This window comes from Pseudopodoces humilis, chromosome 4, assembly GCF_049639895.1.
Source record: "Pseudopodoces humilis isolate 2021_Gansu_Grassland_sample_001 chromosome 4, ASM4963989v1, whole genome shotgun sequence".
In the NCBI taxonomy this organism is placed as follows: domain Eukaryota; kingdom Metazoa; phylum Chordata; class Aves; order Passeriformes; family Paridae; genus Pseudopodoces; species Pseudopodoces humilis.
In genome coordinates, this window is record NC_142203.1 from 5600145 (window position 1) to 5625080 (window position 24936).

Sequence of the window (24936 nt, forward strand, 5' to 3'; positions counted from 1 at the left end):
CATTCTAGCAGCTGTAGGCAATTGGAGCCGGCTACGTGCGTGGCCTTTTTCTCCTTGCCATCTTCGACACAGCGGACTCGCTGTTTGATTACTTGAACAAGGCGCACCATCCTTGCAGGGATCTGTGTCCCCGGCTCCCCTCTAGCAGCTATTAAAAATCTACCCCTGCCAGCGAGGCAAGGAGGGCGGGAGGCTGCGGGGGGACATTGGCTGAGCGCCCCGCGCCCGGTGCCGCATCCCGCCCAGAACCCCCCAAAACCATCAGAGACCGGGTGTGCCAGGGCGGGGCGTGCCCCCAGACCCCCATTTCGCGCAGGAGCGGGCGCGGAGCGGGCCCATAGCCGGCGGAAGATGGTTCCGGCCGCTCGCCGCCGCCCCCGGGCGCGGCGCCACGGGGATGGGCGCTGGGTGCCGGGGCGGCGCCTGCGCTCGGCCGCGGGGAGCGCGGGGCTGCGGAGCGGAGCGGAGCGGGCGGCACCGGCGCCATGACCGCGGCGATGCGGCAGCGGTTCGACCGCTTCCTACACGAGAAGAACTGCATGACCGCCGTGCTCGAGAGGATCGAGAGCAAGACCGGCGTCAGCCGCACCTACATCGCTAGCGGTGAGCCCCAGCCGCCGCGCCGGCGGCCCCGGGCGGCCGCGCCCTGCCCGCGCCTCCTCGTCCCGCTCCTTCGGGCGCTGACCGCTCTTCCCTCTCTCCTCAGGCATCCTCGGGGTCGTGGCCGTGTACCTGGTGGTGGGATACGGCGCGTCCCTGCTCTGCAACATCATCGGCTTCGCCTACCCCGCCTACGTCTCGTGAGTGTCGCGACTCCTGCCCCCCTCGCCACGCGATGGTTCCGGGTGCCACCCGCCGATGTGGTTGCAGAATCGCATCCCTTGCGGCAGTGCCAAGCCTGTCTGGGGTGGCATTCCGGGACCGTGCTCCAAAGTGTTTTGCCGCCCACCCCTTTCCTTGAGCAGGTACAGGTGCCAGGTGAAGAAGGAGGCTTCTCCCATCTCGTGACTGCTACGTCAGGAGTTACAGATGGGAGACGCCGGGTGGTTTCCGCGCTTGATAACCAGTTCTTGTGGAGGGTCATGCTTTGGGGCTGGGTTCCCAGCTTTGTCATCTCCAGCAGGAAACTGGATCGTACCTGGCTGCTGGAAACGGGAGGGAGGATGGCCGCTTTGAGGGTGTTTGTTAAAACCCGCACTGATGGTTTGAGCGGGGGGCAGGAAGGCACTGGTACAGAGTACTGGGTACTCTGATGGGTTGGAGACAGAGGTGCGTTAAAGAATGCTGCTTACTCCAAACCTGCCTGCTGATGGGGGTGGGGGCAGGGAGAGGGAACACTGTAACTCCTCTCCAGCGTGAAAGACTTCTAAATACTTCCTTTTTCAGAGGAAGGGCTCCTTATATATTCTTAAAAACATAGTAACTGTTTTACCTTTCACATGCGTTATATAGTACTTTAGACCAAAATGCATTTCCTGTAAGGCAGGACTGCATATGATCTAAAAGACTGCAGAAACGTACTAAATAAAAACTTCTGTGTAACCTAATACATCCATCAAATGGGAGTCCCTCCCAGCAGGACTGCTATAGTGTTGAAACACAGTGATTGCTTTTTATGTAACTATTTAAATACAGTCAGCAGCTTTTAAAAATACGTTCTCTGTAATTGGATCCTGGGCAATACAGAGTCGGTTCTTTAATTTTTTTTCAGAGATTTGAGAGGTTGACTTAATTTTAGACTCTTGAAACGTCCTGTGGTTATGATGCTTAAGACCAAACAACATTTTTCTAAATGCCTTTCCTGGTATTCACTGATTTTGGAGATTATAGGCCAAGAACTCTGGAGAAACTTAGGTTTTGTTTCCTAAACAATAACTTTTAGTGAAAAGATAAGTTTAAAAGTATTCTTCCATTAACATCTGAAAGGGGAGATAACAACCAACAAACATTCAAAACATTGAAATGGTTGTGTAGGAATTAAGTTTATGTAGTATTTTGTGTCTGACTTAAATCAGTTTAAAAATTATGTAATTACTTTCTAAAATTCTACTTAAATTTTAACATTTGTATTAAAACTGGATGAGGATTGTATTTTAAACCTTCCATTATGCAGTGATTCTGATTAAATTGATAATACAAATGCTTGGAACTGCAGAAGCAAGGCAGTTGCAAATCACATATGAATGATAAGGTTTAATTACCAATTATTTTCTTTCAAAGCTGGGATTTATTTTTTTAATCTTTTTGTAGAATGTCTCCCTTTTCCATGTTGAAATGTGGTTTTAAATGTGTCTTAATGTGAAAAGTTACCTCCCAGATCTTAGTACTGTGGTGTGTTTTAATTTTTGGGTTTTTTTTTAATAATGGGAACAGTGTCCTTGGCTCCTAACTTTTACTTAAACAAAAAAAGCATACCAATACAATGCCAGTTCTGTTTGGGTTTTTTTTTCCCCAGTTCATGCTTTAACTATTCAGTTAAGGTAATGCTTGTGCTTTAGCTGCCTTTTTAATGCTGGAAAGCATTTATAGGAGGAAATTATAATCCTAGGTGAAAATTTAATTTAAAACTTGTGTGGTGTGCTGCATGCCAGTGTCTTTCAGCAGCAGCTTGCTGACAGCACAGGTGGGCTCAGTCTCCTCTCCAGCCCTTCCCTCCTAAGTCCAGAGCTGGTATGTAGAGTTTATCCACATGTCATTCTGCCTGTTTTGTTTTGGCTGCTCTGGGTCATGTACTGTAGTCAGGGTGCTGCTGAGTGCCATCCCCTCTGCTTGTAAAGCATAGAGACTCAAACATAAAGAACACTATCCAGAGTGGCTTGATTATTCCTCTCTGCTATTTGGTTTGTCCCTCTTGGAAAGGCAGATGAAGAGCCTGCTGTATGAACTGACAGTACTGGATTTGCTTCTTAGCATTGAACAGAAAACAGTTTTCAGCTGTTCTCATCAGCTGCGAACACCCTCAAATGCCTTTTGCTCTAAAAGCTGTGGCTTCTGGAAGAGGTCAGGAGCTGTAAATGGAATGGATTGTGCAGGGTGTTAGTTTGATGTTTACACAGGTGTTTCAACAATGAAACCAAGCCTGAAACGTTTCAGAAAAGCACTGAAAGAGAAAACGCAGATTACTTTTCCTTGGTTAATTTCTTCTTTTGTGTAGTAGGTCAGTGTATTAGTTCTCCATTGTCAGTAACTGAATTGCTTAAGTGGAAAACAAAGAATGGTTTGGGTGGAAAGGAATCCTGAAGGCCATGTAGTTCCTGCCACTGCCAGGGACAAAGTAGTGGGTCAGGCTCTTAGTCAGCAGAAAAGACACTCATGAAGGAGTGGGACAGATGTCTGTGCTCTGCAAGGGACATCAGGTCTTTACATGCTTTACAGGTTTACATCTTTACAAGTTTTACACCTTTACAGGTTTAAAATGGCAAACAGGCTGCCTGATGGGTTACTCGCAGGCACGTTCCAAATCTGTTTTACTGGGATTTTGGTTCTGGTTACTTTAGTCATGGTAATTACTGTCCATCTCTATTCTTTCCTGAAAGAAACTATATTGGAGTCATAGCAAATCCAGAGACTCTCAGCTCAGAGTTGAGTCTGTTCATGCTTGAAACCAGGATAGTTTTGTGCAGTTATCTGCCTGACAGGCTTTGTATAAATCTGCAGTTTATTTTATTTGGTCTCTGTCATTCTCTGTATTCACTGTGAGTGCGTGCAGTGCAGCAGGTGTGAATTTCAGTGGAGAAATGCTGGAGGCTGTAACTGCTAGACCAAGCAGATGGTGTGAAGTGGTGCAGCTGAACTGCTGCCTACTTTCTCATCACTGTGGTGCAAACCAGTGCCAGGGGAGGGGGCAGCTCCCTGCTTAATGCCTGATACAGCTTCGGGCAGGCACAGCTGTGTCCCTCCTTATTCCTCCTTGTTCACCTTCAGCTTTGCCTTGGGTAAATCTTTAGTGGCTTTATACAAGGAGGAATTTCTCCTTCGGCAGTACAGAATCTCCCTGTAAATCCAAGTCTATGACATGTCACAGCAAGGGCCCACCTGAGTCTCTTAACAGAGGCAAAACGAAGCAGTAGTGGCTGCAGTAGAACAGCACTGAAGTTTGCCACAGGTGATAGACACAATTTTTAAACTTCTAGCAAGTTTTAACTGCACAAGGCAGTAATCAGGCTAGAGATGGAAAAAGTGAGTGTTGGCAAGTGTGTAAATACCATTGCCAGCATTCTCACTGCTTCTCTAAACTTTCCAGAGCTAGCGTGTTCAAATGTAGCTCCACCCATAGTTAGTGGTGGTTAGCAGCCTCCGTAAAATTAGACTGCAAGCAGGAAGGGAGCCTTTGATGACTAAGAAATGTATGCAAAGGATTGGAAATTTCTTAAGTGCTGTCATACTTGGTTTAAAAATTGTGAAGATGAAAATAGCTTCGGGCAGTAAAATGTCTGAACTTACTAATGTCTTCAAGGGAGAAAAGCAGTATAGTACAATAATGCCTCTCTGCTTTGGCTAATTTTATGCTGTTATGTCACTTCAGCTGTTTTTACTATGTAAATGTTGCTCGTCGCATTTTACTCGCAATCTGGATTGATTGTAGAAAAGTATAAACACTCAATTCAAGTTTGAATATTGTCATGGTGTCTTGGGTCTGTCTCCTAATTCCTTTTCCTCTTTCATACCTTTAAAACAGGAACACTGTTTTTTTTTTGATCACAGTTATTCAGAAAAGATAAAATTGTTTGTGTGTTTCTTGAGAACTAGGGCAGCAAATTTCCTTTCTCTTAACAAGTTTTAAGGCAAATGCTTACTTTCTTCCATCATGAAAAATGATGTATGATGTGCTGAAGTTCAGAAGAAATGCTGCCTTATAAATATGATTTGAGAGAGCTGATATATCTAACCAGATTCACAATGCCCAGTATAAATATAAGTAGAAAATTTTCAAATCTGTCTGCACTTTTGCTGTTTTCTCTTGTGCCTAATAATCTGGGGCTTCAGACACTTAAAAGGGTATTTTTATTTTTTTTTTTAATACTTTCTGCCAAATCAATTCCTCCAAGCATACTCACTTTTTGGTTTTTAGTTATTTTACATTTTAGAGTGCCATTTAGAAGCCATTTTAGTGGTCATTTGAACAAATTATGTGCTTTCTTTTCTAAAGAAAGCAAGTGTTTAGATGCAGGGAGTCTAATACTGTGATAACGGTATGAAAATTTTAGTTTTACTTCCACAGCTTACATATAGGTTAAAAATGTAAAGGTCCTTGCTATACAGATGGGTCTACTCTGAACTGAGGCACTAACACATCTTAATCCCAGCAGCACAGCCAACATGTGTGTGGGATTGTGTTTTGGGGAAGCTGGTTTTGACCTGAGTCAGAACTGGGGAACTGACTCATTGGTTGGCCCTACAAATACTTGTTCCAGGAGAAGGGGGGGCCAAGAATGAGCAGAGAGCAGTGAAACAAGAGAATGCCTGTTTTTTTAACCCTTTGTTTTAGGAATCTAGTTTTGTGCTGAGTTAACATGTAGGCTGTAGGACTCCATGGGTGGGCAAAATGGCATGTGCTCCTCTTGCTGCCTCAGTCCCTATTTCCTTTTAAGAAATACAGTTAGAACCCTTTGTGTTACTGTCATGTAGCTTTTTGCTGTCTTCTAATAATATCTGTGCATGGTCAGTGAAACCCTCCCCTGCTACCCTTCATTAGTTTTTTTCTGCTCCCACCTGCTAGATACACAAAATTGTGAGAGAAGGGAACTGGTAGGCTTCATTCACAACAATTGTGTAAGTGCAGTTGGCAGGAAGATCTTTTCTATATCTGCAAATGCATGACTCTGCTGTTGCAGTGAGAAAGGAGGAGGAAGGATGGAAAGCAGAAGGCTTTTAGGTGATGGCTAGAAATGTAGAAGCCAAAATGATAAAGTGAATCCAAGGGCAAAGGTACTTATTTCACTGAAATGACGTGAGATGTCAGGGAGGCAGCTTGCCAGGGTGAGTCTGACATGAGGATGACAGGGAGGCACCAAGCTAAGGCTGTCTGTGGTGCAGTGGAGTGTTGATTCTGCACGGGTGTCTGGATAGACAGCTAGAAGTGAACTATTTTACAGCCTGCTGTATAGAGTTAGGGCAGACCAGTAGGCATAAGCTCTAGAAGTATAGGTGATTTCATGAGGTTTTAAGTGAAAAAAACCCCAAAATTACACTTGGTTAAGGGTGTGACAAATATGCCTGCCTACTCACTTTGTATAGCACTGACCAGAAAACTGAAGGAAGGATGCACAAAATGGTCCAGTCTTTCCCAGCTACAATATGAGCCCTGGGTTTAAGGGAGATTGGTCTTTTGCCTTGAACTTGTAACTTTATTTATACGTGAATCCTCAGGTACACCTTGTAAATTGCAGGGATAAGGTTGATCACTTCTCGTGAGACCACAGCAATAAAATCTGGCATTTTTTTATTTCTGTCTCCCACATCTGGACTCAGCTCATTAAAACCCCACTCCAAACTCATAACTTGGCCTGTGAGTACTATATGTGTGAATTTACTGTAACAAACGATTTGTTATGCCAGAGCTAATTGAGGAGCAACAGAGAAAAGAGCTGATTTTTTTGTTGAAATGAGTCAGATGCTCTAAGTGAAAGAACTCCACTTGGCAACTTATTAAATTAGACCAGTGTCTGTTACTATCAGTAACAGGATAAGTAACCACACTTGATCTAGGGTTCAGTTTTACTGAGTTTAGGATGCACAGGATCAAAGCTGAGCCAGTGCTTTGACACTGTAAGTACAGAGTAGATGGGAGCCCTGGGCTACTACAGGATGTGACAGCCTCCACTCTTCCCTCTTGGCACCACCAGCTAGCAGGGTTACTGGGGAACAGATCTGGATAAAAATGAAGTTTCTCTTGGCTCCCCACCCATCACAATGCCAGCCCACAGCAGGTCATTTTTGCTCTTGGTCAGGCAGCTGTTTTTAAAATAACTGAGCTGTGGTATTTACTGTCCAGACTACTGAAGTTGTTCCTAGAGATTGCTTTTACCTCCAAGGTGCAGAACTACTGTAAGTAGTTTTTTGAGGCTGTGTTTAAAGTCCTCTACGGTTAGTGTTTAAGCAGTATAAAAAATCATTTGGGATATGTAATGCATAACAAAATTGGAATTTAGTCAAATCAGACAAAATGGTATAATTTTTAAAATCTGAAGCTATTGTCTTTGGATGGTCTTTCATTTACTAGAAAATCTTGATATTATGTGTTAATGAGACTTGACTTATTTGCTCTTGCAACACAGAAATAACTTTTAAGAAGGCAATCCTAAAGTAGGATGTAGTGTCTGTGCCTCTTGCTCTGTAACTTTTCACTTACTGATGGAGATTGCATTTTGAGTATCAACCTGCTTGACTGGTGACCTAACATGGAGAAGGATGAAGTGTTCTTGTGTTACTGAGAATGATTAAGTGTTCTAAGTGTTTATAATGTCTGTGATGTCTCTCCTAAGCTTAATTGTACAGGCCATTACAGCAGGATAATACTTCTAGAATAACTTGAAAGACTAAATTTAATTTTGTTGTGATTCTCATGTTGAAAAGAGTGTAGGTATAAATAGATTTTTAAAAATCCCTCTCTGTTCAGATATTCTACATAACTTAATGTGCTTGTACTATTTTTTGTGACTTACTATTGAAGTAGTGTGTAAGTAGCAAGGGATGGAGGTAACTTTTGCCTGTTTATTCAACAGGGACATGTTATGCTGAATTTCCCTGTCTGATCTGAGGAACATACTCCCAATTTCAGAGCAGGATATTTATAAAATACTAGCCTTTCCTTGACTTCAGTTAAAACTTTAATTCACTGATGGCCCCCTGTAACCTGCTTTTCCCTCCCTCCCTCTCTCGCTGGCTGGGACTGGAGTCATGGCCAGCAGGAGCAGTTTCAGCTGACGCGGCTGTCGCCTGCTGGCTGTGGTAGGGGGCTGCCCCTGACCTTGCTCACCAAGATCAGACCGCTGCAGAAGGAGGGGAGATGTGCTGTTCCCTGCAGTGTGTAAGAAAAGAGCCACGTGTGGATTTAATGCTGCGTACATCAGCTGGCTAAATCAGGCAGGGCTTTGACTTCTTGTAGTGCTGCTGCTTGTGGCTGTCTGACAATACAAGTGTGCTGTTCATGTATCCCCTAAGGAACTACAGCAGCAGATGGTCAGCGTTCAAAGGGAGCACACCCACGGCACTGTATTTAGGAGCTCTTAAAGGCCATTTGTTTTTAGAGGAGAGAAGATAATAGAGCCTGGCCCATTAACACAGTGATATGCCATCTGCCTTTTGCCACAAAATGTAAGCTTTTTTTTTTTTTTTTTTTTTTTTAATGAAAGCTGATTTTTGTGGTTCCAAGATGGTTTTAATAATGTTTAAAAAAAAATGAAACAATGCTTCCTTAAATCCATATATGACTTCACATGGTGACTGGAAAACAGGAAGAGTGCTGGCAGTTTCACTGCAAAGTGTTTTCTCCCAAACACTAAGCTAGGATGCTTATTGTGGTAATATAAGCCATCCCCTCTATTCCTCTAATCGAGAAATTGTCAGTAGAACTAAAGGAATTCACATTCTACACACTCTACAGCAAGTTTTCTTTGACAGTGAGAAACTGCAATTGGTTCCTTTCTCTGCTCCATTTCTCCACAACTCTGACATCCCTACTAGTCCATGTACTTTTTTCTTTCCCTCCAGAAGTGCAGTTTCACATGTTGAAAATAGCTCTATAGCCTTCTTCCTTAACTCCCGTGATGTCCAGGGGCTGTTTTTCTACATCCCCTTCACCTGATCTTACTAGAATACTTCAGAGGTGTGGGCATGGAAAAGTTGTGCTTTACAGTGGGAGTAGGAGCAGTTGTCACTGCTTTTGAGGAGACTGCTTAGACTGGGGCTGCCTGTGATGATAGGAATAGCAGGAATTAGACCAGCTCTTGCAAAACCTGTGGAAAACCTGTTTTTCCAGTTGTGCTGGTGCTGTGCCTTGGTAAGATCCCCTTATTGATAGGGTATGGCAAGGGCTGCTGCTTTTCCCACTGCAGGATACTGCTGGCCAGCCTCACACTCCAGCAGAAATAATGCATGGATTATCAGATCCTTGTGCTGTTTTTTAAAGTAATTCGATCCAGCAGCTGTGCCAGCTCCCTCTGCAGCTGATGGGTTTGCCAGTGCTTTTGCTAAAACATACAGCATGTCACAGGAATTATTTCCCTCAACTTCCCGTGCTCCCCCTGACTTACAGAACTAGGAAGTGACAGAATTCACTTTCTCAATTCACAGACCAGGAAATGGACTTGCAGCCAACTTTCTGATTTCTGCCTTGTAAACCTCCCTAACTCTGCCTTTTTAAAGGAACTAACAGAAAACTTGGCACTTCTGGTACATCTCACACATGCTGCTTCAGAAACAATATACCTACTATTAAAGGAAAAAGTGATAGAAGATTTTGAACTAAATTCATTAAACTGAATCCTTCAGCATGAGTGGAAAGGACAAATGCTTTCTAAAACTCTTAAGCTTGAAATTATCAGGCTTAGATTTGCTATTATTTTCTTTAAAAATGTCTTGCAGTGCTAATCTGGAATTTAGTGGCTCCAGAAATTCCACTTCACCACTTTTACTGAAAGAGCACTTATGCATCTTTTTGTTTCTGATTTTTAGAACTGTATAAACCTGAACTACATTCTTGTAGCAGATGGAGAACAAAAGCCCATTAAATCATTATGCAGAAAGCCCAGTACTTTAGTAGATGTTGTTTTACCCTGTTCTTAATACTTTAGTCTACATCAGTCTTTGCAAGTCCTGTAGGAATTAATTTATAGAGCAATACATTGGGTAAGGCAGATACATATTCCTCAGCACATGGATCTGGATCCCCTCTATGTAGACTAAGTACTTCTCAGGACTTAGAGCAAATTTTATGGATAGCTTCACCTTTTCAAAGAGGAATCTAGCACATGTATGTATGAGTACATTTAAAATGCTATTTATTAGAGCTAACTATGTAAAAAAACCAGAGAATAGTATAGACAGTCTTATACCACTGGTGGTGCTGGGAACCCCAGCCTATGCAGTACTGAATGAATTTCTGGCCCGCATGTAGCCCACTGCACAGACCTTGTCTGGAGGCAAGGTTACCCCATTTTGATAACTTAAGGTATTGTAGGATTTTTCATCTAAGACAACAACTCTGTTCATCATTCCTTTCCGACTGCCAGAGAAGGAGGGTGGTCACTGATGGGTATAGGCAAGGCTAGGCAGGTGTTGTGATCACTGTCAAGCTGTGCCCACAGGCCTGGGCTCACTCAGGTTATCTGTTTTGTGGATCAGTAATGCTCTGATGTACAGTAGCCTTCTGCTCAGGATTGCCACAGTGCCTCCAGAACTGAAACTATGGCCAAAGATTATCCCCTCCCTTTCTTGCCCCTTGTTTTGTGAATAAGGTCAGAATGCCCACTGCTTTTGTTTGGTTTTTTTTTCCTCTGAATAATTCCATAGCTAGAAATAGCTTGAGTATCTTTTAGTTTTGAAGTGATGTGTAGGGAAAACCTTTACCATTCAAAAATCTTGACACACTGTCTGTATGATAGATACTAATTAGTTTTCTTGGTGTAATTCAATTATGGAGAGACACATATAACAACTAATCTGAGTCATAAAATCATCATTATAGATGAGACTGAGGCTACTGTTCTGCTCACTTGATTTGTTTCCCTTGCAGAATCAAGGCCATTGAAAGTCCCAACAAAGATGATGACACGCAGTGGCTGACTTACTGGGTTGTGTATGGCATTTTCAGCATAGCTGAATTCTTCTCTGACATCTTTCTGTCCTGGTTCCCTTTCTACTACATGCTAAAGGTATGTAAGTTCATGTGACCCCTCTCTTAAAATGGGACCTTTTAATATAGCTGATCTGATGTCTCAAGGAATGGGTAGATGACAACAAATTCACTTGGAATCATTCCCAGGTCACACCTTTTTGTTAGATGCAGGTTATGAGTAATTCAGTACTGTGCAAGTGATCTGTTTACAGCTGATGGTTTTGTGAGGCAAGAGGGGAAGTTGGTGGAAGGGAAAGGTCTGCTGTGTTTTAGGAAATAAAAAGGGACACTGTCCCATAAAAACCCCCTGAAAAAACAAAGACAGTTCTTGGTGCTCAGGTAAATTTGGACAAATGACAGACATGGTAAGTCCCACAGAGTGGCTCTATTTTTGATTTAAGTGCATTAATAAAAGTGGAGAGTAAAATCATGAAGGCAGTTGAAGGAGGTAGTAACATCTGTGCTGTTTTAGCAAAGAAGGAAATTGGAACTCAAGAATAATCTGTCCTACAGCTTTAATTTTTAATTAAGCTCAGTTTCCTGCAAAGAACTGGTAGGTATCAGAGGAGATGGTTGCTAATGTGCATTTGTTAATGTGATTTGACTACCATCAATGATTCGGTTAATGTGTTCCAAGCTTTGTTGGTGATCTAAGGTGATGTAAGGATCTAAGGTGTTAGTCAACTTTAACATTTTAAATTCTTCTAAGAGATAGCTGATCACTCTGCATGCTGTTGGGTAGAAGACATTCTGGCTTGCTGCAGAGCCTGCTGTTTTTCTCAAAGAATTGTTACCTGTTTTGTGGTTCAATAGGCTGTTCTCTTCTCTTGTTTTGTTAGCCTGGTTTAGTCCCACCAAAGTTGTTAGAACAATTTGATTTCCAGCAATTGTGGCGGGGTCATTTAAAATTTTAATGATAAGACCTGATGATGCCAAAAACTGTTTCCAGGAAATGCCATATTTTATAGACAAAAATTGACTGTGATAGCTGTTTTACACATTTGCCTTGTTCCTTTTCAGTCTTTAACAAGCCTTTACTGTGGCAATCATTTGGACACCTTCTACTTTAGTAGAATAATAACTTTTAATCCATCATCTGCAGTGGTATATACTCACAATTCTGAATTCATACAGTGTGTTTTCAGAGCTGCTTTTCTAAATTCTTAGTGGAAAAAGATGTGGCAATGATTTCTTCATGCCACCACAGCTCTCTTTCTGAAGAGCACATGACTGAGATTCAGGTTGACTTTGCAGATAAAGACCACAAATGGCTGATAAAATGGTATCAGGAGTGCCACAGTTACATGTAGCGTTGTAATCAAGGGAAAGGCACTTTTCTCAGTTCTGCAAAAGCAAACACAAGGAATTATGTCAATACCCAGCTTTCTGTGATAGCTGCAGAGGGCACATAGGAGCCAAGTATTTGCTCTCAGTAGTGGTTGGTAGGAGAGGTTTACTTTTCTTGTACAAAGTCAGGCAGGTGTTGCCTAAGAATCAGAAAGCATTGCTGAATTGGTGGAAGAATGGAGATTATTCCACAGGGGGAGAAGGAGGAATCGGGCAGATTCCACACTTCATTCCATCCACGAGCTAAAACCTCTTGGAGGGTAGTTATGATGTCTCCATATCTCTTTCATGAAGTAGAAGCACAGATATGTCATTCATGAAAATTTTGAGCTTGCTTTCATTCACAAAACATTCTAAATTTGCATATTCACGTCTGTTTGATACAGCTTGTTGCTTCCACTCCAGATTGAGATTTAGTTGCTCAGTATTTCAAAACACCTTCATGTGCATGGCTGAGATGTTGAGCAGGGCTGCTCCCAGGGTCCCCAAAGTCCAGAGTTTAGACTCTGTGACGTTAAAGTTTTCAGCAAACTAGAAGATTGTTTGTGCAGGAGAAAGGCATGTTAAATAACTTCTTTAAATATGTTATGATGTTTGTATATACTTCTGTTCTCCAGATGACATTTCTTGGATTTTATGGTTTTGGGGTTTTTTTTGTAATTCCCACTTCTTATTTATCTTTTTACCTTTTTTTATCTCTGAAGCACAGAACAGATATGTAACTCATGATTTCTTGTGCATATGATTAGTTTTTAAGTACTTCTGGTCAAGATTTAAAGATTTCCATGGCATTCAGGTATTAGAGTACAGTAGCCAGTGAAAGTAGCAAAGTTTATCTTTCTACGAGTATTCTTGGTGGTGGGAGTGAGTGAGACTCCTTACTCCGTTTATGGTTCTGCCTTGAAGTACTGTAATGCTATTTCTGAACAAAATTTGGTCCTGCCAGGGCAAAGACATCTGCTAGGAACAGGTCCAAGTGAGCAGGTCAGTGAGCTCAGGTGGAGTCCATTCCTTCTTCTGTCTGGTCTGGAGTGTTACAAAGAATATATTTTGGGTTTGGGTTTTTTCCCCCATTTCACAATTTTATCACTCTGAGCTTGCTGGAACTTCTTACAACCCACTTTATTTTCAATAGCCTATGTTAATTCAGTTTAATGAGAGACTTAATTTTAAGGGTAAAATGGAAAACTAAGTTAGCAGTCTAATATTCTCAGACTTTGAAAAGGGTGAGAATCTCAACTTTGGTACATGTTCAATAGAAAATGCATATAAACATCTTGTTCAGTACAATTCAAAAGTAATGGGTATTTGAGAACAAACCTATAATTACTTTTTTATCAGCTAGACTGAGACAAAGCTGTCAAATCAAAATTATTAATTTTGTTCTTAGGCAGGGAAAGGGAAATTCCAATTTCTTTTGGTTTTAGAGGGATTTGGACTCACATCTGAGGGATTTTTCTAAAACAAAGGAGAATGAACATTTTTGTGTAGAAGTTGAGATACTTGTGCAGTTTTGTGGGAGAAATAACTTTCAGCAATTGATCAGATATTCTTGAACAGGAAATAAAGTCAGTGCACTTTTCAGCTTTTAATGAAAGACAAGATAGCACCATGTATTCTTTCTGTTATAAAAAGTTCCAGAGAATTGAAGCATTTGAAAATCAATATTTATATTGATAAAGGCACTTTTTGCCTTTATTTTCTCTGACAATACTTAATAATTCATCTGTTCCTACTTATTGGTGCCAGATTTTATTGCATGTTGAATTGCTTGTTTTAATTCACTGGAATTTTCCTGATGGGCCAATCTCCCTAGTGAACACTTTACTTAAAAAAAACCTTCCTTTCTCTTCTGGGAAAACACTTCTTTCAGTCATTCTGTTTTGACACTACAATAAAATAGTTTAAAGAAGAAAGCTTAAAGCTTACCCAAAAGGATGGCAAATTGGTTTGGCACTGCAGAGAAGACAAAGCCAAAATTTTAGAGAAGTGAAGAGCAGAACCTACAGAACATTCAGTCTCAGTATACCTTGTTAGGAAAGAACAGAGGAGACATATTCCAGAATATTTGGATGGCTTGCTTGAAGAAGACTGTGTGTTTTGTTTCCTTTCTACTCAGAAATGTGTGGAAATCCTCAAACATGTGGAATCCTGTCTAACATGAACGAAAGGCATGTTTTGAGGCTGAGGTTGTTTTGTTTCAGGTTTCAGGAAAGGGTAGTCTGAGAAAAGCTGTTTGGCCTTCATTTTCTGGAGAGGTTTTTGACAAGAATACTGTACTATTTGTGTACAGAAAGAACTGTACAAATGCTGAGAAAAAGCACTTAATTTTGTTGCAGTTTTATCCTGTAAAATAATTTTATATATATTTTTATAGCTCAAGCAAATTTAGTTTATGACTCCTTGCCTCTTAAATGGTTCATCTTGCTCTGCATTGCTGTCTTTGTGTGGTGTATGGCAGTGAAACTGGAGCCAAATGAAAGTGTTTCAGTAGTAAAAATAGGGATTTGTAGTACATGTAATAACATGTAATGTCTTTCCAATCCCCTTCTGTAAGACGCAGAAACATGACCCCACACTGTGGGCCTTGATTTTTCTAGAGAGCAGATGGTGCTCTAAGAACTGTACCTGAACTGTAATCCAGAAGCATTACTCTTGTTTGTGCAATGTGTGTAGCTTGGGTTTATCTCTCCTCCTGGTTAGTTTACCTCTGGGGTACCCACAATCCTGTTCTTTCCCCCACTGTTTTCAAGGAAGGGAGGCAGAGAGGACAGGGATATGTTTTGGCTGAATTTGGCTAATTTAGGGACCTAGATGTTCAGTCAGGCCTGTGCCATATGTTTTAGAAATATTGAGAGACACTGATGTTTTTCTAACCAGGTTTTATAGTTCTCCCTTAAAGAGAAAAAAAAGTGCATGTAATCTTGATACACCTGGCACCAGATTAGATTTACTGCTGCAGTCCTCCTTCTTTGTTCTTACACTATCTATGAAATTATTCCAGTATAAAGATTCACTGTGTGTAGCTGTCCTGGCGTGCACCCTCCTGAAGCCCTGACCACACGAGGAATGACTCACTGTTCTCAATCTGCTCAGTTCTGTGGCACTTAGGAAAGGCACCTTGTCTCCTACTCAGATTCCTTCCACTTAGGCCGATGTCCTTGTTCTCACAGTGTGGCTTCCTGCTGTGGTGCATGGCTCCAAGCCCTTCCAACGGGGCAGAGTTTCTCTACCACCGGATTATCCGTCCTTTCTTCCTGAAGCACGAGGCCCAGCTGGACAGCGTCGTGCAGGACCTGAAAGACAAGGCTGCAGAGACTGCAGACACCATCACTAAAGAGGGTGAGCAAAAGGCCATTCACTGTTCACAGCAAGTAGTGGGAATTTCACTGGGGAGCTCTTATTATTGCACTCAATATTCATCATTTGGAGGAAACAAAAATAAATTGCAAGAAGATGATGTAAATTATAATGGAGAAATTAAATTTGGGAAATGGGGGTTGCAGTGGATCTTGCTGTTTAGAATTGCAGTTAGGCTAGATTGAGTGGAAGGAATTGAATTTTTTGTGTGTCTTCCCACCATACACATCACTAAAAACATTCTTTCTTGAGGCAGGTCCAGACATACCTTTCATAAATACAGTTACTGTTCTAGTGTATCCTCATATCTCCTAAAACACTCTCAAATACCTGGTAGTATAGAAGGGCTTCCAAGTGTGCAGCAAAAAATTAGCAGCAAAACACAGCAACATGGAAAGTGCAGTATTCCTATCTATATGTTTTTTTCATTTTTTCTTCCTCTGAAGGTCAAAGGATTCCCCACTCTTAGAGGAATTACATATGTTTTATTTTTACATGTTATCACAGCATGTAGATTGCTTAAGTTTTTATTTCCTTGCATTCTGTAGTGAACCTTTCATTCTAAAATATCTGATATTATGGATAAGAGAAGGAAATGTATTAAGATGATAAAATAGAGGGTTTTTTAAGTTTCACTTGAAGGAATTGTTATCTATATGCTATTTCAAAGCATCTTAATTATCCTTTCCACCAAACAATGAATGCAGTCTTATTTCATCTTAGCAGCTTAAGCAGTTTTCCTCTCCGCTTAAAAGATCTGCCTTGCTCAACTATTCTTGGAAATTTTGCTGCATGACTCTTCTTGAGTCTGTATTGTTAGGCATGTGTCTTAATTAATGTCCTTCCATGTTGCACAAGGGATTTTCCTGTCCTCATTTCATCACTTATTCTTTTTCCTATTTTTTTATATATAAAGATTTCCACCAGAAAAAACCCAGCAAATCAAACAACAACAAAACAAACAAAACAGAACCCCACAAAAACAACAACAAAAAATCCCCTCCACCATAACAATACAACAGGCTTTTTTTTTTGAGAAACCATGCACACACACATGTATGTACACACAAATACTAGCATTATTCTAAGCTTGTTTTATCATTATGGTATATTTTTTGCTGCAAACCTGTATGTCCTTAAAACTATGAGCAGCCCTGTTTTAAGAATACCATGGTTATATATATATATGTATGTATGTATGTATCAGTCTGTAATGTTTATTGTACTGCTCCTTGTTTATGTTTTATTTTTTAAAATGTTTCAATGCTCAGTTTTATCACTTTATCTACATGTATAAAAAAGCTATAATTTTCTTCTGTGTTCTTTCTCTTATGAATAAAAGGAAATATTTTTTCATGCACCTTGAGAACATTTGATAACCCACTTTGTCTGTAGGCCTATGACTAAACTTGATTTTATTTTCCTGCAGCCAAGAAAGCAACAGTGAACTTGCTGGGTGAAGAAAAGAAGAGCACTTAAACTGGATACGTTTCCCTACCGCCTCCTTTGTGCAGCTTGGTCTTACTGGGGACTGTGGTATAAGTTCAATAATATTGCTTTGGAAACATTTTGATATATTAAGAGAATGTGCTGTAAGTTTACTTACTACTTTGCTGTGACTGATAGAGAGTATGCATTTTTATTTAAAAGCAATGCAGTGGGCAGCATCTGAAGCTTAATGAAAATATTTTATTCATCTTCATGCAGAAGTCTTTCAGTAACCTCTTTCTGCAGAAACATAAATAAAAGTATATATCCCTCAGGCTCTGCACTTTAGTTGTCTCTTTATCTATGAAATTACTCTTAATACTTTGATTGTGGTGCATCTGGTAGCACAAAGCTATTTCATAGGGAAAATTCTGAATGGATCATCTTGAATATACAGGGTATTATTGTAAGAGATGGCATAATGGATGTATTCCCCACCACTAAAGCTGTAAATTGTGAAATTATGTGTTATAGGCACCTGATTATAGAGATAATTCACTGTTGCATGTTTTGTTGTAACACAGTATTTGGTACAGTGTGTGCATTCTTAAATGGATGGATACTAAATATAGGAAAGAATAACTTCCTTGGAGTGATCAAGCTTATATTGACCTGAAGTGATTTGCTATAAATTGATGCATTAAATGGCACAAGACTAACACAACATGATTGAAGTACAACTTCTTCCCTAGTCTTGCTAAAACAAGTTGTTATCCAAAATTGTTAATAGAGTGCTTTTTAAGATCACACTCAAAAACACAAAACACGTTTAGCTAAGGAGTTGGTACCATTACAAACACTTTTTCCTGAATTCCTTTTAAATTATCAACTGCCTTGGATGTCAGTCCTCAGAACTACACATCATTAAGGGGACAGACTAAAATTCCCATGAGCTTTTTGTGCTCATAAAGATCTGTAATCTCTTCTGCCTATACTAAGAACAACTTTGTGTCAGCACTTAAACCTCCTGAGTGGAGATGCTCTTTTTACTACTTGATACATTCCTGACCAATCAGTAAGAGCGCAATCAAAGTTGCTAAGAGAATAAAGGTTTTTTTTTCAGTCAGTATAATTTTCTTTTCTTGGATTTGCATCTGTACTCTTTCACACTGCAGTATTTTGAACAAAAACAACTGCATTAATTATTTAGGCACGAATTACTGAAATTTCCCTGTTTTCATCTCCATTCCTTAAAGCCTAGAGTAATAGTATGGCAGTTCTGAGCTCACAGAACATACAGAAAGGAAGCTTAAGCCTTTGATAGGACAAAAAATTATTTCCAGTCCACAATCTTGAATTCCAAAGACTTAATCTTAAAATAAAGTTTTGAGGGCTTCTCAAAGTATGAACATTCTTCTGCATAAACATTCATTGTAAATTTTCAGGTGCAAGAACTGCAAAAGAGTGAAGCACACAGTGCAGCACAGCAGGTAAATTTTTTAACCTGGAGATGTATGTTTTATAAGAGGGGATGTAAAAGTGTCATGAAAGAAAGCATTTTAAGCTTTGAGCTGGAAAACATAGCCTTGGGGCTGGCAGCTTGGACAGGGAAATACAAGACCTGCTGTACCTCATGTACTGTAGGACAGCATGCAGTTTGTCATTTTAAGAAAAAATGCAAAATTCTGCAGCTAATCATTCCTTGACAACTTTTTGTTAGGAGGGGATATGCTGAAGAGGATAAAGTTTATAGCAAAGTTCTAGGTTTTAAGCAAGATAAAAGTTTGAAGTGTATCACCATTTAACTGGTTTAATTTCTTGTCTTCTGTCTTAAACCCACTGGACTTTCTTGTAAGCCTTACTAAACCTTAGTCCTGTGTTTTAAGCTCTATCAGCTGTATGTCAAACACTCATGCGGCCACTGTAATTTAGTTTCGCTTCTTGAGATTAGAAGCAACTAGATAAAAATAAATGAGGATTCTTAGTAGACTATTTGATTTCAGTGCAAAGCACTACTTATCTAAAAGCTTATGGTAAATTTTAGACTTTACAAGCCTAATGACGTCTGTAGTAGAGACAGGATTTACTTTTCATTTCTTATACTACTCAACAGTTCTTCCACTGTTATTAATGGGGATAAAACATTCTAAGTAGATGTTAGGTAAGTGTTAAAACAGTCCCTTGCATCTCTCTCAGAACTTGAAAGGCTTTAAATCAACTTCTTGTCTATACCAACTTGATATTACCAGCACATACAATCAGTGCTCTTTTGTCAGATTTCTACTTGAATTAGAACTACAGTCTCTTGTATAACAGAAGTTGCTCTTGGTTTTTTGCCTTGATGCAAGTAGAAATGACTGAATTTCTGCAGCAAGTTATCCTTTCCTGCAAGTAATTCTGCTGGGCTAGCCCTGCAGATCAGTGCTTTTATTTGTGTCTTGACAACATTTATGTGCAAATGTTGGTACACACATCTGCTCCATGCCTTTGCTGAAGTTGTAATGTGCTAAATAAAAATGGACACAAATAAAGAGATTCTTATGGGACTGGTATGATGCCTCAGTATTTCTTAAGAACCTTATACCTCAATGGTGAAAACCTGGCTACTTTAGAATGACAGAAGGTCTTTACAGGGTTTTCACTTTTTTTTCTCCTCCCTGAAGTTCATTACTGTGGAACCACTAGAAACCTCTTAAACTCCAAAGGATGTGCCTCTGCTTCATGCCAATCTGAAGGTGCAGCCAAGCAGATTTTAGAGCATCAGGCCCTTGCAGAAGAGTTTGGGATGCAGAACTCCTCCCAGCCATGAGCACCATGAGCATCTGGTTACATAGGCTTTGTAGCCTGGCTTACCTAAGGAATCATCAAGGTTTAGGTTCTCTAGAAATAGAGAGGAAGGACCGTAAGCTAAGACTGTAATGATTTTGAAGTTTTCCCGCTCCTCTGGGTTTCCTGGTTTTCCATAAATGACCTCAACGAACAATCCTGAATAGTTATTGGCAGTGGTGTTACACTTAAGACTTCTGTTGTCACTGTTTATAGGACATTTCATCTACTCTATCTGACTCCTTTCCAAATTCAGGAAAAAAAGGAAAATAAGTTCAGGAAAACATAACCTCCTCTGGAATGATAACATCACCACTAGTGATAAAATAATGAAAACTCTTCAAACCAGAGCAAGCCAATTAACAAAGCATAGAAATTTGTGTAAGTAGTGGAAGGTGTGACCAGTATTTGTCAGGTCAAACCCTCACTACTTTTAATTTGACAAATAAAAGTAAGTTTCTTGAGCTTGCATTCCAGTCTTGCCAACTCTTTCTAAATAATCTGAGAATCAGTTAAATTTTTTATGACTAATTCCTTAGTCACCTTCTTCCCCCACTTCATATTCCATAAACAATAGTTTCCTTCTGCAATGGAGGAAGAGTGGAGTTTTTAAAGAACAAAACCACAAATCCTTGTAGGTCATGAGAGACTGATTTTCTGTAAAGGGCACCTGACATATATGATGAACATCTCATCTTCTAGGAAACTTCTACATCCAGTGTGATGGAATGAAACAGTACTTGAGGAATTACAGCCCAGGGCTACTAAGGAAGTCCTCAGTTGTGCAACCACGTTGGTACAGCTTTTTGAAAATTTTGTTTCTTCCTGGTACAGAAACAATTAAGAGATTCTGTAGCAAAAAATCTTTAGATGACCACATGAACTCATGAACTAGTCAAGTAAAAACTATTGAAGATGAACTTTGAATTTAGCATACTTTGGAATGCTGTATAGTTGACACCTTTGCTGAGGCTATGGAAATTCTACAAAACTTTGTATTTTGTATTACTGCATCCTTGCAGGAGGAGAATACTTAAAGACTTCTTAGACATGTCTAAGTTCTGCTACTTTAGAAGCAAACAGACAAAACCCAAAAAGACTACATCACATAGAACCTCCAAATCTTGACAGATAAAAAGAGGCACACATGCTATTTAATAGGAAATAGCACCACAGTTCAGGCTACTCAGTTCCTACCTGGAATGTCCCCTACACTTTCCCAGATCCCAAACTACCAAAGTCTTGTTCATTTCTTCCTGTCTCCCTTACATAGCCACTATGGCAAGGGGTACTTAATTATTTATTACTATTAGTCATAATAATAATAAATCTAATTATTTAATAATAATAAAAAATATCTTTTTATTTAGGGGGAAATAACTCCTTTTCAAATGAGTTATTTTCTTATTTCTCTTATCCTAAGAGAGAAAATAACCCCACAAAGACCAGTCTATAACAGGAAGAAGCTAAATAACTGGTGTCCACTGACAGAATATGTGGGAATAGTTCAAAGCTGTGCCAGGGGAAGTTCTGACTTGACACTGGGAAGAATTTCTCTACCAGGAGGGTGCTCAGACCTTGGAAAAGGTTTCCTAGAGAGAGTGGTCAATGCCCCAAGCCTGTCAATGTCGAGGCATTGGGACAATACCCTTAGTAGTGTACTTGTGTTGGTCAGCCCTGAAGTGGTCAGGCAGTTGGTTTGGATGATCATTTTAGGTCGCTTCCAACTGAAATAGTATATCCCATCCCATTCCAATGCATGTGTAGCTCCAGAGAAGGAATCAAAGGAACCACCATCTCTCATGCTCCCAAATAGAGCACTTACAAATATCCCACAGGTATATGTGCCACAAAAGGGAGTTCTAGCTAAAAGTTTCTCTTAAACACATAAAAGGAACAGGATGTACACACAACCAAGTTTTTTGAAGACCAGCTTTTTTTTGCAAAGTTACTTCATGGCTGAAGTCTGACAACTACATATAGTTACATATTATTGTCACTTCCCAAGTTAAAACACAAAAGAATTACCTTTTAAAGCTCCCTGTGTTTACATTAAGAATTGAGTTATTATGGTTGTGCTTCTGCTATAGCAGCTACATGCTATACATCTGAAAGAATAAACCACCTATCTCACAGCAGTGCTGAATTCTCACTTTTAGTAATTCTGTTATTGATTGCCTGCATCACCACACCTCCCTGATGCTCAATATCAATATTAACTTCCATTCCTGACACAGAAATTGTTGTAAGGATTGTTATAAGGATTTTGAGCTCATATGTCTATTTCAAATGTTTCATTTTTTCCTAGGTACCTAGAAAACTGTATAGGGAAATAACAGACATGTACTTTTAGAGAACTAGTCTGGAACACTAGTTTATTATCCATATTCCTCCTATCCTGGATGCTAAATTCCCACTTATGGATGCATGCCTTCCTTTGTTACTGTTGCCACCTACAGGAAATCTCAGACCAGAGTGTCTTTCTAGCAATAATGCTGCATAAGTAAAACTTCACAGAAAACTGTAGATGCAAGGCAGGTGGAATAAAAAGGACATTCATTATCACCCAGTTTCCCCCTCAAAAATAAAATAATAATTAAATTTATTCACAGCATTCAGACTAAAAGTTTCAATATTTCTGTATTTTATATTTATATATATTTTAATATATATATTCTCCCAGTCCCACAATGGTCTGTAAGATTTTGCCTGTTTCCAGAAATGAGGCATATCTCTTAACTGAGGAAGAACTGAGATGGTCTAGAGCTGCTTGTTTTTAATCCTCCAAGGAACCCAGTTTATTAAAATACAGAAATGAAAGTCTAGTTTATAAACTTTTCCAGGAAAAGGGTAGCTCTGTTTAACTTTGTGCTGCCTCGTTTAGGAACAAATATTGCTCATATAATATAATTAGTCTAAAGCTAGAAATCATAAAAAGCAAAACAGTCCCATTTAATGATGGGAGGATAAGAAGATAGGAGTTAGAGAAGTCAGTTTTCAACTTCCTAATGGTAGTTGTCTTCTGATTTCTTAGCAGGGCTTTAAAAATAATAAGGTAAATTTTACCCAAAATACCCACAAAGCTTTCTTTGTTAGTTTGACTTATTTACATTTTATGTATTTGAGCTCAATATTACCTTTTTCAGAAGTTTTCTTGTTTTTCCTTGCAAGATCCCTAGACTTTAAAATAGCTATTATTTTGGGTTCTTAGATCAGGAAAGTTTGATAAGCAATGCCACTAAGATTCTTTCCTATACACACAGCTCAGACATTTCTGAATGTATTTAATTTTAGACCACAATAAATTATATCCCACAAGACTTAACTTCCACATTTTTCAGCTGTCTGCAGTCTACAGCTCTGATTTACAAAAGTTAACCATAACATGATCATAATTTGGCTGGAGTCATCCTCCTTTAGTTCACATCATGAAGATGAGTTACCTCATACCAATCAATTTTCACAGAGCTCTCACTTTAAATAAAGTTACAGAAAAATTACTCATCACTCAGCAAAATCCAGGAATAATTTAAGCCTAATAATCTGTGGGCAATTATGGTCTTTATATCACAGGTGTATCTTCCACTTCTGGTATTTTTCCTTATGTTGAAACTGACTGTAGCACTTCCCTAGAGTGGATGTGCCTTAATAACCTCTAACCATGTCCAGTTGTTTTCTGCTGCAAAAACCCTTTTCATGTAGCATCTGTTTCCACATTTTGTACCTCATGGGATTTTGACAGCTCACAGGGATACCATTTAACTAACTTCTCAAAATTTAGGCCAGACACTCTAAAGATAGTTTAAATAAACTCTTACATCAGCAGAAAAAAAAACAAACACTGAAGGCATTTGTATTATGTCCATGGTCAATTACAGCCTTAGAACACAAGACTTACTCTCCTAAACATTTCTGTTTTAGAGAATCTGCATCCTGCTCACATTGAAAGACAAGAATTAACCCTAATAGTGAAAAGAGAGAAGGAGGGATGTGTGTGTGCACACAGACAGTCCTTTTCTGCAGAATCCAACATCACTCTGGAATGAATCATGGGCAACATGGGCAGGGTCCATGTGTTAGCTAAAAACTGATGCTGTATTTGAGGGGTGGACTTGAGCATGGACACTATCACAGAGGTTTTCCATGGATGTGAAACAGGCAGTGTGATTAAGCTAAGCAGTTAAAGCCTTTCTGTTATGAAGGATGATGGGTAAGATGTCAATATGAGGGGACCAGGCAGCTCGAGTGTATCAATCCCCCAAATCTACCAAAACAAGAGCCATGTGCTCACAGTGGGGGGGATCAACCATTGGATGGCTGGAAACACCCTTTGTACCACACCACTGTCGTAGGTCTTGAAAAGCAGCTCTTATGGAGGCACAGTATACCAATAAAATAATTGAGTCAGACAATGGGATTCATTTCCAAAGCAACCTCATACACACTTGGGCCAAAGAGCATGGCACTGAGTGGGAATATCACATTCCCTGTCATGCATCAGCCTCTGGAAAGATCAAATGATGCAATGGATGGTAAAAGACCACACTGACAGCAGTGGGTTGTGGGACCTTCACACCCTGGGGTGCACATTTAGCAAAGGCCACCTAGTCAGTCAACACCTAGGGATCACCCATTGGCCTGGTGTGACCCAGTGCCAACTCTTGCTCATTGCACAATGAGATAAAGTTCCTGCAATGAACATTAAAAACATGCTGGGGAAAAGAGTCTGAGTTATCCCTACCACAGACAAAGGTAAACCCATCCTGGGATTGCTTTTGCTCAGGGACTTGCATAAAATTAATTACTGTGTAATAGTGTGAATTATCACTCTATGATGGCCCTGTGCCCATCACCACATTGGCCACTTCATGGTGCTTGTCTGTGCTGTGCTGGATTTGGGGCTCTGACCCCAACTCCCTTTCGATCACACATTAATGCAGACTGAACTTCGATGGAACCATGAGCACAGCAACGATGGATTTAGAGCTGCTTTCCACATGCAACAGCCCAACCTTTTTTCCTTTCTAAAAACTGGTTCTGACAGATGGAACCCAGGGTCATGCACTCAGTGACTCAATGAACTCATGAACTCAATGGACTTCCATAGGGATGATCCATAATTTAAAGGAATGTTGTCT

General features: G+C 40.0%; 1 protein-coding gene across 1 annotated transcript; it reads left to right on the forward strand.

Annotated features, from left to right (window-relative positions):
* The first annotated feature begins 419 nt into the window (after window positions 1-419).
* On the forward strand, window positions 420-17306 carry REEP5 (receptor accessory protein 5). Its single transcript, XM_005529997.3, has 5 exons — window positions 420-603; window positions 707-800; window positions 10736-10874; window positions 15358-15526; window positions 16974-17306. The coding sequence occupies exons 1-5, from the start codon at window positions 486-488 to the stop codon at window positions 17021-17023; spliced, it is 570 nt and encodes a 189-aa protein (XP_005530054.1). The 5' UTR covers window positions 420-485; the 3' UTR covers window positions 17024-17306.
* Window positions 17307-24936: the final 7630 nt, after the last annotated feature.

Excerpts from the sequence above, each read along its gene's own strand:
- REEP5 (XM_005529997.3), top strand. The coding sequence starts at position 486 with ATGACCGCGGCGATGCGGCAGCGGTTCGACCGCTTCCTACACGAGAAG. Across the intron at positions 604-706 it reads CCGCACCTACATCGCTAGCG|GCATCCTCGGGGTCGTGGCC; the intron begins GTGAGCCCCAGC and ends CTCTCTCCTCAG. Across the intron at positions 801-10,735 it reads GCCTACCCCGCCTACGTCTC|AATCAAGGCCATTGAAAGTC; the intron begins GTGAGTGTCGCG and ends TTTCCCTTGCAG.